The sequence below is a fragment of the Myxine glutinosa genome, chromosome 5 (assembly GCF_964187855.1).
Source record: "Myxine glutinosa chromosome 5, kmMyxGlut1.1, whole genome shotgun sequence".
NCBI lineage: Eukaryota > Metazoa > Chordata > Myxini > Myxiniformes > Myxinidae > Myxine > Myxine glutinosa.
In genome coordinates this window covers 18,801,232-18,820,279 of record NC_136265.1, presented here as the reverse complement: position 1 = coordinate 18,820,279, position 19,048 = coordinate 18,801,232, and the positions used below count along the sequence as shown (strand labels likewise).

General features: G+C 44.9%; 2 protein-coding genes across 2 annotated transcripts in view; both read right to left on the bottom strand.

The window, feature by feature from the left end:
* LOC144892212 (uncharacterized) overlaps positions 1-19,048 on the bottom strand; it is a 623,022-nt gene that overhangs the window by 343,535 nt on the left and 260,439 nt on the right. The window lies entirely within an intron of this gene.
* LOC137428722 (voltage-dependent T-type calcium channel subunit alpha-1H-like) overlaps positions 1-19,048 on the bottom strand; it is a 231,558-nt gene that overhangs the window by 4,224 nt on the left and 208,286 nt on the right. Inside the window, exons 32-33 of the mRNA XM_078777047.1 lie at positions 7,983-8,126; positions 7,512-7,628 (exon numbers count right to left, since the gene is read on the bottom strand). Of these exons, the coding sequence (XP_078633173.1) occupies positions 7,512-7,628; positions 7,983-8,126 (261 nt within the window). The remainder of the gene's footprint in view (positions 1-7,511; positions 7,629-7,982; positions 8,127-19,048) is intronic.

The following is a 19,048-nucleotide window of genomic DNA, read 5'->3' as shown; positions in this document are numbered from 1 at the left end:
TGCCCGGTGATGACGTCATGCAGCGCTTGGTGATGGAATAGGAAAGGAGCGGTGTACAATACACACACACACACACACACACACACACACACATTATAGGAAAATATGATGCAAAGCCTTTATAAATCCACATTACATCTTCACCAACCTTCAACTACTCCATTGGAAAATGGCAGTGATAAACTGCTTTCTTGCCAACCGCAACCTTTTCAAAGGTTCAAACGCCCCGACCACGCGGGCACGCAACAAGAAAGAAAGGCAATCATTTGTTGGCAAGAGGAATACATTTCTCAATTATGCCGTTGAAATAATTTGCAATGCGAAGCAAAAAGATATCGAGGATCTACAATCAATCGCATTGCCAAATCGCAGAGAAACATCTGTGATGAACTGCGCGGATTCAGCCGCAACTCAAAGTGACTCATATAGATGCCACAATTGATTACTATTGCTGTGCAAGTATATTTTATTGGCAATCATTGTTTGTGTGTGTGTTAGTGGGAGGCTAGTGTGCATACATGGTTCACAAATTCAATAACAATCAATCGATCCCATATTTAAAATCCATGCACGTGAGATGAGCGTAACGACCAGTGCACGGTAAATTCTCAATGAGGAACTGTTCGCAACTTCTCTTTTGGTGCCCAGATGACCCCCGGGCAAAGAATGGTGCACAGCTAGCACTACCTTAACTCTGACAATGTTGAGAGCAAAGCTTATCGTGAATGTTTCTGGCTGCTCTCCAAAACTGTACACATGATTGCACACAGGCTCACGGTTGGCAGTGGCTTCTTATATTAATCATGACACATGCAGCGATACCACCGTGGCTTCGTCACCACTGTTGCAGTAGGTTTGGGGAGTGACAGTTCAAAATTAAATATATATTTAAACAAGGCTCCTCTGGCTAAACAGTTGCACAGAGCTTTTGGGTCTCACCATCTGCCATGATCTTTCTTGGGAAAACCACATTTCCAAGCTGGCCTCCAAAGCCAGTCGCCGACTGGGCATCCTCCGTCGTGCGAAGTCCTTCCTAGGCACACCTGAGCTCCTCACCACATACAAGGCTTTCATCCGCAGCTCAATGGAATACTGTTCTCCCCTATGGGCTGGTGCTCCTGCCTCACACCTGGCTCGGCTTCACGCTGTTGAATCCAAAGCTTTCAGAATCATTGGAATCTCCCGCGATGAAGCTATCTCTGAGGGCCTTTCACTCACTCACCGCAGGCAGGTAGGTGGTCTTTCTGTCTTCTACCGACTCCTCTCCGGCCTTGCTCCCCCAGCTCTCTCTGTGCTCTGTCCCCCAAATATTCCTACAGGTCGCACAAGATCTGCCAGCCACCCTCTGATGGTTAAACTGCCGAAATCTCGGCTCTCTGCTCACCTTCACTCTTTCATTCCTCTTTTCTCCCGCCTCTGGAACAAACTCCCACACTCACTTCAATCACACTCCTCCCTCCAGGTCTTCAAAACAGCTGTTCACCACCATCTCTTATCTTCCCCCATCCAAAACCTTGATCTTTTCTACCCCCACTAATTCACCCCAGATCCACCTTGTTTGAAATTCCAACTTCTTTCCTGGAAGTCTTGGCAGTGTCCATATGTTTTATACCTCTCCCACCCCCCCCCCCCCCTTCCCATGCCTCCCCCCCAAAGCCCTCTCCCTCCAACAGTTCTCTCGATGTCTCCATGTCTCTCGGTCCCTGCTCTCAAATGTTGTGTTTGTGTCCTTCCCCCTCTCTCCCCATCTTGTCTACCGCTCCCGATGTTATTTGTTTTGTGTGTCTGTTTGTCTTTCTGTGTGATTAATGTTCGCTCTTTCACGAGCCTCGATCTTGTATACAAAAAAAAAAAAAAAAGACTCCGCCTGTGAGACATGAGCTTATCAGAGCTACAGCCCCTCTACATCTCTGTCGCATTGTATTACAATCAATACAAGGAAGAGAATTTAAATCTCAATTTTATACATCAGTCTACCACATAGAGGGACATGATCTACAACTGCATTGGTCGATAACATTGAGAATTATACATATATTTTGTTATGTTTGTCGGGGTAGATGATGAAATACCATAGTACAGGTAGGAGCGTATAGAAATAGCATGGACCCTGGACATGTAGGAGACATCTTGATGTATTAAGTAGGGAAACTGCGGCTTAAGTTGTTTATGTGTCTTCACACGGGGGTGCAGCTGTGTTAAGTAGACAAGGGTTAAGGTCAGTTTTCCCCCCAGTTTGTGATTGCCTCCTGTGGCTTTCCCCTACATTTTTTTTACAATTACTGTTCCACAAGGCTGGCCATAAAAACCCTCGTAACAACAACAACAGCAATAACAACCGTCCCCTGCAAGCCAGGCAGTGCCGATATGCAAGTAAGCCATGCCTTAATGACGCTCACGCCAAGCCACACCCCGAAGTTCGTCATTGGTCGGGCCCGACCATGGGGTGATTCAGTGGAACTCGGCAATTGGACAGGATGATGTCATAGAGAAGCTTCAAAATAAGGAAGAAGAAGAGTTTCTCTCTAGCTTTTGTCTCTCGCTCGGTCGGGTGCGGCACGTGGGGAAGGAGCCAGTTTTTGCTCTGTGCGTGTTTCTGAGAGGAAAACTGAGAGAGAGTGGTTTGGCTAACTTTGTTAAAGGAAGAAGAGGAGCGCATATCTATCTCTATATCTTTCTTTCTTTCTTTTTCTCTCTCTCTTTCTTTCTCTTTCTCTTTCTCTTTCTCTTTTTCTCTCTCCCTCTCTCTCTCTCTCTCTCTCTCTCTCTCTCTCGCTCTCTCTCTCTCTCTTTCTCTCTCTCTCTCTCTCTCTCTCTCTCTCTCTCTCTCTCTCTCTCTCTCTCTCTCTCTCTCTCTCTTCTCCCCTCTCCTGGTTGAGCAGGACGGGCGTGATATCTGGCTCAGCACGCTTGTGAGGAAAGCCGTCGGAGCTTTTGATGGAACGATTGGCGAAGTCGGTGGAGGGGGTGTTGTTGGATTGAGGTGCTGTCCCAGGGAGCTGGAAGCCACGTTTCGCTTGGCGGGGGAAGCGAGGGAGGCTTGACTGCTTGATTTGCTCCTGGGCGTTTTTGGCGCGATTGTTGGAGCTTCTCTCCATTTTGATTCATCAAAATGGGTTCATCAATGGTGCAAAATGGTTCGAAGAGTGGGTTCATCAAAAATGTAGTGGTCTGAGAGGGTAATTAACGGAAGCCTCTCCTCAGTGAAAGACACATGAAAGCCCGCTTGGTTTTTGCAAAAAAGCACGGAAAGAACTCTCAGACTGTGAGAAACAAGATTCTGTGGTCTGATGAAACCAAGATTGAACTGTTTGACTTCCGTCTGGCCACTTTGCCATAAAGCTCAGATCGGTGGAGTGTTGCAGTGATGGTTGTCCTTCTGGAAGTTTCTCTCATCTCCACACAGGATCTCTGGAGCTCAGCCAGCGTGACCATCGGGTTCTTGGTCACCTCTCTTACCGAGGCCCTTCTCCCCCGACTGCTCAGTTTGGCCGTGCGGCCAGCTCTAGTTAGAGTCCTGGTTGTTCCAAACTTCTTCCATTTAGGAATTATGGAGGCCACTGTGCTCTTGGGAACCTTCAATGAAGCAGGAATTTTTTTGTTGGCTTCCCCAGATCTGTGCCTCGACACAATCCTGTCTCTGAGCTCTGCAGGCAGTTCCTTCGACCTCATCGCTTGTTTTTTGCTCTGATATGCATTGTCAGCTGTGAGACCTTATGAAGAGAGGTGTGTGCCTTACAGAATCATGTCCAATCAATTGAATTTACCACAGGTGGACTCCAATCAAGGTGTAGAAACATCTCAAAGATGATCAAGAGAAATGGGAGGCACCTGAGCTAAATTTCAAGTGTCATAGCAAAGGGTCTGAATACTTATGTCAATGTGATATTTAATTATTTTTTTTTGCAAAACAAGTTTTTGCTTTTTGCAAGCTTTTGCTTTGCAAAACTTTTTGCAAGTTTTTATTTCAGTAAATTTGCAAAACTTTCTAAAATCCTGTTTTCTCTTTGCCATTATGAGGTATTGCGTGTGGATTGATCAGGGAAAAAATGAATTTCAACGATTTCAGCATAAGGCTGCAACATAACAAAATGTGAAAAAAGTGATGGGGTCTGAATACTTTCTGAATGCACTGTATATATCTATTATATACACACAGGTTGAACCCCCTAACTTGACTGGGAAGCAAGGCACAGATTGAGTCTCACCCCAGCAATTGCTGCACAACCTGTTAGCAACAAGTGTAGCCTGCCACGCCGACACATTGTCTCTGCCCTGCTCCTCGACAATTAGGGGACGTAGGGTCAGTGTGCTTCCTTAGTCAAATTTAGTGTTCCTGACTGCAAACCTCCTGACTGCAAACCTCCTGACTGCAAACCTCCTGACTGCAAACCTCCTGACTGCAAACCTCCTAATTCCCTCATCAGGACAACATACTGCAAATTGTTTATTTGTGACTAATCTAAGCCATTAATATACACAGGTTGAACCCCCTAACTTGACTGGGAAGCAAGGCACAGATTGAGTCTCACCCCAGATTGAGTTGATTGAGTGAGGGATAATTGATGTGCATGACGTCAGTGGCATGTCATAGGGTTAGTGTGCTTCTTTAGTCAAATATATATGTATATATACACACACTAACAGAGTATGTGCCCTACAGGTGACCTTGTTCTAGGCATGTAACACATTCTTCTGACATACCTTTATTTTGGCAGTGTATAGGCAACTGACAGCTCCCACAATGTCTCCCGGAAATAAAATAAAAAAACCCAGGTTACGTGTATAAAGCAAAAATATGCCGACTGCTTATAATTCAAAACACCTCACTGCACCGGAAAACGTGGGGACAGGAATACTGTACTGTAAAGGGTGGGACTTGTAATACCCCCTCCCACTTGGAGGTGGCGCTACATGCTACACATTTACAAAGATAATTGGTGACCATGTCTTTCAATCCGGACAAATCTCACAATCTTACGATGTCTCTCCGAAAAGACCGACTGGACAACCCTCCCATCCACTTTCTGAATAATCCTCTCCAAGAAGTTCTGTCACTCAAGCTTTTGGGTCTCACTATTTGCCATGATCTTTCCTGGGAAAACCACATTTCAAATCTGGCCTCCAAAGCCAGTCGCCGACTGGGCATCCTCCGTCGTGCGAAGTCCTTCCTTGGCACACCTGAGCTCCTCACCACATACAAGGCTTTCATCTGCAGCTCTATGGATTACTGCTCTCCCCTCTGGGCTGGTGCTCCTGCCTCACATCTAGCTCATCTTCACGCTGTTGAAACCAAAGCGTTCAGAATCATTGGAATCTCCCGCGATGAAGCTAACTCCAAGGGCCTTTCACTCACTCACCGCAGGCAGGTTGGTGGTCTTTCCGTCTTCTACCGACTCCTCTCTGGCCTTGCCCCCCCCCCCAGCTCTCTCTGGGCTCTGTCCCCCAAATATTCTACAGGTCGCACAAGATCTGCCTGCAACCCTCTTATGGTTAAACTGCCAAAATCAAGACTTTCTGCTCACCTTCACTCCTTCATTCCTCTTTTCTCCCGCCTCTGGAACAAACTCCCTCACTCTCTTCAATCCCACTCCACCCTCCAGGTCTTTAAAACAGCTGTTCACCACCCATCTCTTATCCTCCCCCATCCAAAACCTTGATCTTTTCTACCCCCACTAATTTCGGTCCCCTTGTGTTTTATACCTCCTCCCCCCCCCCCCCCCCCCCCCCCCTCCCCACGCCTCCTCCTCCCAAGCCCTCTCCCTCCCACACTCTCCCTGCTCTCAAATGGTTGTGGTTGTGTGCTTCCCCTTCTCTCCCCATCTTGTCTTCCGCTCCCTCTTTTTGTATATTTTGTTTGTCTGGTTGTTTTGTTTGTGAAATAAATGTTAGCTCTTTCACGAGCCTCGATTAAGTATACAAAAAAAGAAGAAAAAAAAGAAAAAAAAAAGATGAGGTTTACAATTAAAACAAGAGGGAGAATTTCTTTGCGATACATGTTCCCTACTGGTCCAATGAATGTTATTGTTCGAAGCACTCAGAAATTGTGATTAATATACAGTACGATAAATGAGGTTTTAGGTCTGCAAAGCTACAGTTTAGGTCTGCAAAGCTACAGTTATGTAGCAAAGCTACATAAGTTGCAGTTTCTATAAATTATCATAATAAAGCCATGTGCCAAGTTTCAGTTCAATATGTTAAAGGGTAAGGGGGAAAAGCCTGAAAAAATGACCCATGTAGAATGTGAAGTCTAAAAAGGGGTAACTCCTTGAAACATTGGCAAAATGCTCTGCATTTATTGTCGGGGGTTAGGCGGGGGGAGGGTGTGGTTTTTCAACCCATCCTAGGAGGGCGCTTATTGGAGAGGGGGCTTTTAGTGGAGGAAATACAATATACAAGGAAGTGACGCAACTTTCTGGTGTATTGTAGGTGCTGGTGACACCCCCCCTCCCCCCATGGAAAACCAACCCACAGAGTTTATACGTCCCCTATCCTCTAAATGTTGAACATCAAACAGAAACAGCATCCAACCGTTTTAAAGTCTTTGGTATCACTCGGCCAGAGTCGGAATCGAACCACCTACCTTCCAGACTCAGAGCAGAAGTTCTACCTACAATGCCGCCGAGTCTGGTGAGCATTCAAAAATTGCAAAACGAAAGGGGGGGGGGGGGGGGGGGCGTTTAACACAGACAAGATTCGCCGCACACCTTTTAAAGTTCATTACTCCGCCACAAGATGGCGCCTGACGTACACTGCACAACATTCTTTGAGACTGACATTAGCAAAGTAAGTGCAATAAAAAAAATTCCGATTTAATGTATCTGACTGCGTCATAATGTTATAATAAAACAAGATAAACTAGAACGGTACTCGGTAGAGCGCAAACCTCCGCCAGGCTGAACAGTTTATGGTTTGTATCCCACTGATAGGCTGGATCTGGATTCGGACCTGAACCAAAATCTAATCATTTCGTGCTCGTCACATATGCTACATCTCTGCCAAATTTCGTCCGAATCCGTGCACAACTTTTTGAGATATTTTGTTCACAGACAGACAAACAAACACACATACAGGTGTGAAAACATAACCTCCATCCACCTTCGATGGCGTTTGTAATCAGCTTGTTAGTTTCACCGACCCAACTCATCCACTAAGTTTTGTCATAATCCGTCCGCAACTTTTGTAAATATCATGCTTTTTATCATTTTTGGCCGAATCTTCCAATGGTGAAGAATTACTTCAAAAATTAATTAACATATCCGGATCTTCACCAAAACAAATCAATTCGTCCTTGTCACACACCCAACTTGTCCACCAGATTTCGTCCAAATCCGTCTGCAATGTTTTGAGAGATTCTGCTCATAGACAGACAGACTGAAGTGATAACATAACCTCCGTCCACCTTCGGTGACTCAGGTAATGCAGTGAAAAAAACTCCACAATGACCGAAGTAAGCAGATATACAGTTATACAGGTTGTAAGAACATCATCCATGCACTCCACTGTGATACCGATGGGGATCTCGATACGCTGCCAGGGCTGGTATCCGGCGGTCTGTTTATGGAGCATGAAGCAGTAGATAAAGGCTCCGAAGCCAGGGATATGGCCTCCATCTCCGCTAAAGGAATCTGGGATACAAATAGAGGAAGTGTGAAAAGGACAATGCCTGTGGAACAGTAGAGGTCAACAAAGAAAAGTGTAAAATCTATCCACCATCATGGAAAACGTCCATAGTATTTTGTAGAAGTCCTTTGGGACTTCTGAGTGATTGAAATGATAAGTCCCTGTGAGTGAGTTCTTACTTGCAGCAAATTACTAATCTGTTCGTACCCTCTTCTCATTTCAGGAAAACACAGAAAAAAACAATTGTCAATGGTCTGTCTGTTCAAAACTGGTCGGTTATTGCCAGGGTTGTCCAAAAATTGGCCGTGTTGAGAATTGGCGGCTGTGCATTGAGGTGCTGCCTTATTTAAGGTGATCACCTTGTGGTCGTCCTTGTGCAGGCCTCCGAGTGCCGGCAATGCATAGTAACGGCATACGGAGCCGGAGAGGTTGTCCATGAGACTCAGCTCTCTGTCCAGCGCTTCGTGGAGTAGGAGAGACACGTTATCAAAAGACAGGCGTTCCTGTCAAAGCCAAAAAAAATTGGGTTTGTAAAGAAACTGGAAGAAGAAACCAACAATTACACTTCAATAGCACCTTCAAAATATAACACATTCTTCAACATTCAACTTGTACAATTGTTAACTAGAACGCCACTCAGTAGAGCGCATACTCCCGCCGTGGGTCAAGTTGGAATAGTACGATTTCACAAAAGTTTGAGGGAGTAGTTCAGTGACAACACAAGACAAGACAACACAAGACAGACACTGCACAGATATATATTTAGAATATATAGAAGATAATGTTAAAAAAAAGAAGGCAATTTCACTGACATTTTCGGATTCAGCGTTCAATTCTATATAAGTGAGTGTATTTTGAGGCATGTGTGACTTCAAATAAAATTGTAAGCCAGAAAAACGTTCGTTTCATTCCTTAGGGATACAACATGTAAAACTGGCCCAAACGTCAAAACAAAACACGCTCATTTTAAGTCGTACATAGACAACTCTTGTATGGTGCTGTTCTCTATTGCGTTCTCATCTTGTGTAATACTGCGCATTGTTATTTGCATATTCTGTATCTATACACAAAGAATTAAGTTAAGCACCCCCCCCCCCCCGTTTTTTTACAACCTCGCACATTACAAGTTTGTTGTCGTCAAAACAGTGTAATATACCCATGATATTGCTATATTTTCTGGAGAAGTGATATTATGGTCACATAAAAACATAACAATCATGCCGTTTTCAATATTTTATTCTGAATAATTTAAGGTGAAATTTTTTGGGAAATTTAGGCATATTTTCACCTCAATTTAAGTATGGAGCTATAGGTCCATCACGGACAGTGTGGATGACGTTTATGTTTTCTAACGTACAGTCATTGTTCTGAGAAGACCTCTAGCGATCTTTGCGTCAATAACGTGTGTAGGACCCACGTGATCGGATCACTGACTCAACCAATCACTTTTTTTCACTTTGATCACTCAATTTCATCAATGGATAATTGCTAATGTCATACCAATCATTATTTGATCTCACATACCTTAGAATATATGCCAATGTATACATATACACAAAGAATATATATTAGGGGGTGCTTACCTTAATTCGTTGTGTAGGGGTGCTTAACTTAATTCTTTGTGTATATTATCTTATTCTAATATCTACCATCGCTTTCTTTGTCTTGCAGATTGATTGTTCATCGTTGTTGCTAATAAACCTGCATTCAATTGATACATTCTTGTTTATGAACAATCAACTCATCTGAAGATGCCTGCTGCAGTCTGCCCCTTCCCGAGCTGTGTCTACGTTACTGACAGCACCGACAATGCCGTTGCTGCTATCCAGCTCTCCATCCACGCCATGACTCACACGTCCATTGCACCAGCCAAACCGGACAAAGTCAGCCGTCCTCGTATCCAAACCGGCGGTACCAGCGAAGATTGGCAATATTTCACCAGAAGATGGGATGGTTACAAGGCAGCGACCCAGATAATCGGCAATGATGTTCGCGTTCAATTCCTTGAATGTTGTGATGATAACCTACGACGTGACCTCCACCGCAGCAACCCACGCATTGAAATCAAGGACGAGGCAGCTATACTACAAGCCATTCGGTCCCTTGCTGTCCGAGAGGAGAATACTATGGTGTCCCGCGTCAACCTCCACAACATGCGACAGGACCGAGAAGAACCATTTCTTTCCCAAGCAGCCCGTCTGGCTGGTCAAGCTGAGATCTGCAAGTTTTCTGTTGTATGCTCATGCAATCCCCCTACTGATGTCAACTACACCAAGGACATGGTTCGCGATGTCCTATGTCGGGGACTCGCCGATCAAGATATACAACAGGACATTCTCGGCGATCAAAATCAGAACATGAGCTTGGAGGAAGTTCTCACTTTCGTAGAGGCCAAGGAAGCAGGGAAACGCTCCCAGAATGCCTTGCTCGATAGTGAAGGCACTCATGGCGCAAGCCAATACAAAAACTGGAAGAACAAAAGAGCCCTGATCACTACCGACAAGCAGGCGGCCATTTGTAGTTATTGCGGCAAAACTGGTCATGGCAAACAGCCGAACATCGACCAAAGGCGTCAATTCTGCAATGCCTACGGGAAAACATGCAGTAAATGCGCCACTCGCGGCCATTTTGCACATGTCTGCCGGGGAGGCACGAAAAAGGCGGACAACAAATCTACGGACAAATCAATGGATGCTCATGATGTGGAAGAAAGCAGCCAGGTCCACGATCTCCTCTGCTCTGTCACGGAACGAGAAACGGCCATTTGGAAGCCGCAAATTAAAAGGGCCATGGCCACCTTGTCAACTCCACTACACCTCGACCACCATATATTTGACCACCTTTCTGGCTGGACCAAGAAGAAGTCTCAACCACAGCCGTACATAACACTCATAGCACAGATCGATAAGGAAGCTTATGACCATTTCGGCCAGCCACTGTCATCCCGACCAAAATCGGCCAGGCTCCAGGCCATGGCCGACACTGGCTGTCAAAGCTGCCTCACAGGACTCAATATTTTCCACAAACTCGGGCTGCGTAATGAAGACCTGTTACCTGTCAACCTGAAGATGAATGCTGTTAACAGTGGAAGGGTCTGGATTGTCGGCGCCATGCTCCTACACCTGTCTGGTCGCACAGCCAATGGCGACATTATTGAAACCCGACAAATCTGCTACATCTCACCTGACACACGGAACATGTATCTCAGTCGTGAAGCATGCGTCGATCTAGGCCTCGTGTCTAGTAGCTTCCCAACCATTGGCGAATCCAACACAGTTGGTGCTGCAGTGGCAGCAGTTATCGATGCAAATTGTAACTGCACGGAAAGATCGCTTCCCCCTACACTGCCTACATCTATCCCATTTCCGGCCACTGACGAGAACCGAGAGAGGCTGGAGAAATGGCTACTGGAGTACTACAAAAGCAGCACATTCAATGTCTGCGAACACCAGCCACTACCCCACATGGAAGGTCCGCCTCTCACACTGATGGTTGACCCCGAGGCAACACCAAAAGCGGTGCACACCCCAGTGCCTGTCCCCTTACACTGGCAGGCAGAAGTCAAGGCTGGTATCGATCGCGACATCAAGTTAGGGGTTCTGGAACCGGTGCCAATTGGTGAACCAGTGAGCAGCAGAATGCAGTGAGCATTCACTGCAGCAGTGCAGCAGAATGGTCGTCTGTCCAAAGAAGGATGGGACCCCACGGAGGACAGTTGATCTGCAACCACTGAATGCGCACTGCACACGTGAGACCCACCACACCCAGTCACCCTTCCATCAAGCAATGGCGGTGCCACATAACACCAAAACGATGGTAACAGACGCCTGGAATGGCTATCACAGCGTTCCAATCAGGGAATGTGACCGCCATCTGACAACGTTCATCACACCATGGGGCCGATACCGTTACTGCACCACTCCCCAAGGTTACATCGCTTCAGGTGATGGATACTCCAGATGATTTGACGAAATTGTATCGGACTTCAAAAACAAGTCCAAATGTATTGATGATACCATCATGTGGAGCGACACATTGGAAGAGAGCTTTTTTCAGACATGCAACTGGCTCGACCTGTGCGGCCGTAATGGGATTACGCAAAATCCGACGAAATTCCATTTTGGTCAGGACACGGTCGAATTCGCTGGATTCGAGATCACCATGGACAGTGTACAACCATGCCAAAGGTATCTCCAAGCGATACAGGACTTCCCCACACCAAAAACAATTACTGACATCCGCTCCTGGTTTGGGCTAGTCGATCAGGTAACATACTGCTTCAGCATGACCGAGAAGATGCGACCTTTTCGGGACCTCCTAAAACCATCCACCCCCTTCTACTGGGATGCAACACTACAATCCCTATTCGAAGAATCAAAACGACTCATCATATCTGAAGTCGCAAATGGGGTCCGGATCTTTGACAAGGAACGGACAACATGTCTCGCAACTGACTGGTCGAAGGATGGGATTGGCTTCTGGCTCCTCCAAAAACACTGCAGATGCCCTGGTGAAACCCCACAGTGCTGCCCCGATGGCTGGAAAATCACCCTTGCTGGAGGCCGCTTCACCCATGCAGCGGAGTCGCGCTATGCTCCGATAGAGGGTGAAGCTCTAGCAGTGGCGGACAGCCTGGAAAAAGTAAAGTATTTTGTGTTGGGATGCAAGAACCTGATTATTGCCGTCGATCACAAGCCCTTAATCAAGCTTCTTGGCGACAGACGATTAGAGGACATCCATAACACGCGGCTTGCCAACTTGAAAGAAAGGACTCTAGCATATAGTTTCCGAATTATCCACATCCCAGGAAAACGACACTGCGTACCAGATGCAATTTCACGACATCCGTCGGGTGCCAGACCATCGGAACGACTGCCACTGGTGAATGACATTTCCTCCATTATGGATGTGGCCACATCGACTACACTACGACAGCACACCTTGACTGGGCTGTGGACCACAGATGACGACACTGGCATGGAAATGGCTATTTCTATGGCAGCCATCAAGACGCTCGATTCTGTGCGGTCCGTCACTTGGGACGATGTCCGGGACGAAACAGCAAGTGACATTCAGATGCTGCAGTTACTCAATTCTATTGAGCAGGGTCTACCTGTCAGTCGGGAGGATTTCCCTGTGTCCATTTTGGAATACTTTCCCTTCCGTGAACACCTCTACACTATTGATGGCATAGTGGTCTACAAGGGGAGGATTATCATCCCACCGAAGCTACGGAAGCTTGTCCTCGAGAATCTTCATGCTGCTCACCAAGGAGTCACGGCTATGACCACCCGGGCCAGCAGCTCGATCTTTTGGCCTGGAATCACTCCCCAGATTCATGAGATGCGCAATTGCTGCTCACACTGCAATCGGATGGCCCCATCGCAACCAAGCGCTCCACCTACAGCCTCAGCTGAACCTGCCTACCCTTTCCAGTATGTTTGTTCAGATTACTTTCATCACAAGGGTCGGAGTTATTTGGTCACCGTTGATCGTTACTCTAATTGGCCAATCATTCAGCTAACAACTGGCGGGGCACAAGGCCTAGTGAAATGTCTGCGGTCGAACTTCGCCACTTATGGTATCCCCGACGAATTGGCATCTGACGGTGGGCCAGAATTCACGGCACATGACACCCAAGACTTCTTGCGTCGGTGGGGTGTTAACCATCGGTTGTCATCCACTGCCTTCCCACACAGCAACTGTCGTGCCGAGATCGCAGTCAAAACATCGAAAAGAATGATCACCGATAACACTGGTTCCAATGGTGAACTAGACACTGATCGGTTCCAACGTGCAATACTCCAGTACCGGAATGCACCGGATCAGGACACTAGGTTGTCTCCAGCCATGATCATCTTCAAGAGGCCAGTCTAGGACTTCATACCCATCATCCCAGGCAGATACTTGCCATCGGACACCTGGCGGGAAACACGCAACAATCGTGAGGAAGCTTTGCGCATTCGGCATGCCAGGGAGATCGAAAGACTCTCTGAACACACGACAAAACTACCTCCACTGGCCGCCGGGGACCATGTCCGGATCCAGAACCAGACCGGCCTGGAACCACGAAAATGGGACCGGACCGGAACCGTGATTGAGGTAAAACAATTCGATCAATACGTTGTCAAGGTGGATGGCTCCGGAAGAATCACTCTCCGGAATCGTAAGTTCCTGCGACGTTTTACGCCTTTCAGCATGACAACTCCCACTACGACTGCCAAAAGTGGCATGCTGCCAAGCGTTATGCCAATCGTACCGAAATACTTAATGTCTGGTACCCAACCCATCGCCGCTCCAAGAGTCTGTCTCAATCCTGTTACCACTCCCCAGAAGGGTGAACCCCAACATGTCATTGCGCCGGGCTTACCATCACAGACATTCCGCTCCACTACCCCGATGACACCACCCGCGAGAGTCGCTAACCAACCACATGTGCAGACCACGCCACACCTCCACAGTCACTGCCTATTTCTGCTCCCATGACGGTTCGGGTGATGATGGACCAGCTGGAGGGGACTCCGGCGTCGGACAGGGCGATAGTGAACCACCCACCGGAGACTCCCACAATGGACCAGGAAATTACGAACTGCCCTCAGAGGACTCCGACGATTGATCGGGTGGTGACGGGCCGCCCGAAGCGAATTATCAAACCACCAGCCCGATTCAACTCAGAAGGATATCAATTATAAACTCATGTGATCCTTTTTCTTGGTCTCCAGTTTTCGTTCTATTCTGTGTCACAATTGAACGTTTTTGGGAAAGGGAGATAGACAACTCTTGTATGGTGCTGTTCTCTATTGCGTTCTCATCTTGTGTAATACTGCGCATTGTTATTTGCATATTCTGTATCTATTATCTTATTCTAATATCTACCATCGCTTTCTTTGTCTTGCAGATTGATTGTTCATCGTTGTTGCTAATAAACCTGCATTCAATTGATACATTCTTGTTTAGTACAAGCTAATGCGACCACTCATTCTTCTGGGAAGAATCCCGTGCACATGCTTGTCGCACTTATAAGTCACCTAAGTCTTTATAAGTTCATCAAATACTGACACCGCCATTGACATTCGCTGAGGTAAATGTTGATGTCTCTTCTGAGGTTTAAAAAACCCAGTTTTAAAGCATTATACGTATCAAACGATACATTTTATGAAACGGGGAAACCTAATACACACTTTGGTGGTTTTAAAATGACAGAATATGTCTTTATTAGAAAGAAAAAAAAGAACCTTGAAGACGACGCTGCTAACAAAATACACCACTCTAACGCATAACCATGAGTTTAAACTACATTTACAACAAATATGAAAACTATTTTCATATCACAATGTTAAATATAGAATATATAGAAGATAATGTTAAAAAAAAAAAGAGCCCTATCTTCCAATGGTAAGGAAATCCTTCAAAAAAAATTCCTGGATAGGGAATAATATGTTGAGCTTCACCAAAAACTAATCAATTCTTCCTTATCCCAAGGGCAATCATCCCACCAACTTTCATCCAAATCCGTTCAGAACTTTTCCAGATATCTTGTTCACGAACACACACACACACACACACACACACACACACACACACACACACACACACACACACACACACACACACACACACACACACACACACACACACACACACACACACACACACACACACACACACACACACACACACGATTGAAAGCATTACTCCCTGGCGGGAGTAAAGATCCATGAAAATTGGTGTTTGGTACGTTCATGGTATTAGATTGTGTAACATGCACTGGAAGACTATTTTGAAAAGAACGTTCTTGAGGTTTAACCAGAAATGATGAAAATATTAACAGCGTTGCTTCCAACCCGAAATTGAGAAGAATGCTCTTCATCACAATGAGGATCTTAGTCACTCTTCATCACAATGAGGATCTTCGTCACTCTTCATCACAATGAGGATCTTCGTCACTCTTCATCACAATGAGGATCTTCATCACTCTTCATCACAATGAGGATCTTCATCACTCTTCATCACAATGAGGATCTTCGTCACTCTTCATCACAATGAGGATCTTCGTCACTCTTCATCACAATGAGGATCTTCGTCACTCTTCATCGCAATGAGGATCTTCGTCACTCTTCATCACAATGAGGATGTTCATCACTCTTCATCACAATGAGGATCTTCGTCACTCTTCATCACAATGAGGATCTTCGTCACTCTTCATCACAATGAGGATCTTCATCACTCTTCATCACAATGAGGATGTTCATCACTCTTCATCACAATGAGGATCTTCGTCACTCTTCGTCACAATGAGGATCTTCGTCACTCTTCGTCACAATGAGGATCTTCGTCACTCTTCATCACAATGAGGATGTTCATCACTCTTCATCACAATGAGGATCTTCATCACTCTTCATCACAATGAGGATCTTCGTCACTCTTCATCACAATGAGGATCTTCGTCACTCTTCGTCACAATGAGGATCTTCATCACTCTTCATCACAATGAGGATCTTCATCACTCTTCATCACAATGAGGATCTTCGTCACTCTTCATCACAATGAGGATCTTCGTCACTCTTCATCACAATGAGGATCTTCATCACTCTTCATCACAATGAGGATCTTCATCACTCTTCATCACAATGAGGTTCCTTGGAGATTGATCAACGATGTGCAATTTGCGATAGTATGAAGTATGCATTGACTTCAATGGATGACAACCACGGTAGGTTGATCGAGGTAGGCTAACCGCCAAGGGAAGCAATGGAAAGCTGACGTTTCTGGCATGAACCCTTCGTCGGGGCAAAATGGAGGAAAGGTTAACGCCCACAAAATGTCACCTTTTTCTTCCTTCCCAATTTCCCATGGCAGTATGCTATCGAGAGCCAGCGGAGGCAAGAAAGGAAAACCTGCCAACGTCCATCTCCGCAAGAACCAGTCGATATACCTTCATCAGATGCCACAAGATTGATGGTTACTCTCTGCTGTCTCCCCGTCAAGAATGCTGTAATCCATCTGAGTAACTACCTGTGTGTACCTCGTGCTGCTACCTGTCAAGAGGTCCTCTGTGAGGCACTGCATCAAACGATTCACGAAAATCCAGACAGAGAACGTCGACCGGATTTCCTTTGTCGAGGAGTGAAGTCATCGCCTCCAGCGCACACGGTGGTCGTAACCCCATGTGGACTATCAAATAATCGGTTGTGCACCGTGAGATGTTCTGTTAACACATCACGCATGAGACCTTCCATCGACTTGCCTGTTACCGATATCAAACGAAGTGGGCGGTATTTCTCCACAGTTTTCTTGTTTGTTTGTTACTTGTGAAAATCAAAGATTTTTCAAATATATTGGTTGGTGTTGTGCGTTATTACTTGGCAATTGTTTTTTTTTGTTTTGCAAGTATGTTGCTCTCTCCGGTTTGTGTGTGTGTGTGTGTGTGTGTGTGTGTGTGTGTGTGTGTGTGTGTGTGTGTGTGTGTGTGTGTGTGTGTGTGTGTGTGTGTGAATAAAAGAGAGATAGAATTGTGAGGAACAGAAATGAAAAAACGAGATGTGTGTGTGTGTTTGTTACTTGGCAAAAAACAAAAAAAATTTTTGCAAGTATGTTGCTCACTCTGGTGTGTGTGTGTGTGTGTGTGTGTGTTTGTTTGTGTGTGTGTTTGTTTGTGTGTGTGTTTGTTTGTGTGTGTGTTTGTTACTTGGCAAAAAACAATAAAAATTTTTGCAAGTATGTTGCTCACTCTGGTGTGTGTGTGTGTGTGTGTGTGTGTTTGTTTGTTTGTGTGTGTGTTTGTTTGTGTGTGTGTTTGTTTGTGTGTTTGTTTGTTTGTTTGTGTGTGTGTTTGTTTGTGTGTGTGTTTGTTTGTTTGTCTGTACGCTCACTTATACTTGCCTACAGGTCACAATTTTAAACCAATCTTAATAAAACTTTACCAAACGGTAGTGTACATAATGTACTTTACCAAAAGAATAATGGTAGAGTAATGGTAGAGTAATGGTAGACTACAGACAGATGTAGACCATAAATGGTAGAGTAATGGTAGACTACAGACAGATGTAGACCATAAATGGTAGAGTAATGGTAGACTACAGACAGATGTAGACCATAAATGGTAGAGTAATGGTAGACTACAGACAGATGTAGACCATAAATGGTAGAGTAATGGTAGACTACAGACAGATGTAGACCATAAATGGTAGAGTAATGGTAGACTACAGACAGATGTAGACCATAAATGGTAGGGTAATGGTAGAGTACTTTACCAAAAATCCTACATATTTTTGGGGGTCAAAAGGTCAACATAGGCCAAAGGTCAACCACGTTTTTCAAATTTCTAAAATCCTCAATTTTCATCCGATTGACTTGAAATTTGAATAGGATATACATATCGGCAAACTGAATTCAACCACCAACTATTTTTAAGATCAGCATTGGCCAAAAGGTCAACGTAGGCCAAAGGTAAACAACCATTTCAAATTTCTAAAATCCTCAATTTTCATCCGATTGACTTGAAATTTGAATAGAATTTACATATCGGCGAACTGAATACAATCACCAACTATTTTTGAGATCAACATTGGCCAAAAGGTCAACATAGGCCAAAGGTCAACGACTTTTTTTCAAATTTCTAAAATCCTAAATTTTCATCCGATTGACTTGAAATTTGAATAGGATATACATGTCGGCGAGTTGAATTGAACCAGCAACTATTTTTGAGATCAGCATAGGCCAAAAGGTCAACATAGGCCAAAGGTCAACCATTTCAAATTTCTAAAATCCTCAATTTTCATCCGATTGACTTGAAATTTGAATAGGTTTTGCATATCGGCTTACTGAATTCAACCATCAACTATTTTTGAGATCAGCATAGGCCAAAAGGTCAACATAGGCCAAAGGTCAACCACTTTTTAATTTTTTTTTCTAAAATCCTCAATTTTCATCCGATTCAATTGAAATTTGAATGGCATTTACATATCAGCAAACTGAATTCAACCACCAACTATTTTTGAGGTCAACATAGGCCAAAAGGTCAGTAGGCAACTGATTTTCATATCAGCCATTCCACTTTGTTCTGTTTTTCCAAGTGTCGCTCCATGAGTGATTTTTCATTTGTTTGTTTGTGTGTGTGTTTGTTTGTTTGTCTGTACGCTCACTTATACTTGCCTACAGGTCACAATTTTAAACTGATCTTCACGAAACTTTACCAAATGGTAGAGTTCGTGGTCCGACAAAATCCTATATATTTCTTGGGGTCAAAAGATCAACATAGGCCAAAGGTCAACCACTTTTTTCAAATTTCTAAAATCCTCAATTTTCATCCGATTGATTTGAAAATTGAATAGGATTTACATATCGGCTTAAAAAATTCAACCACCAACTATTTTTGAGATCAGCGTTGGCCAAAAGGTCAACATAGGCCAAAGGTCAACACCCA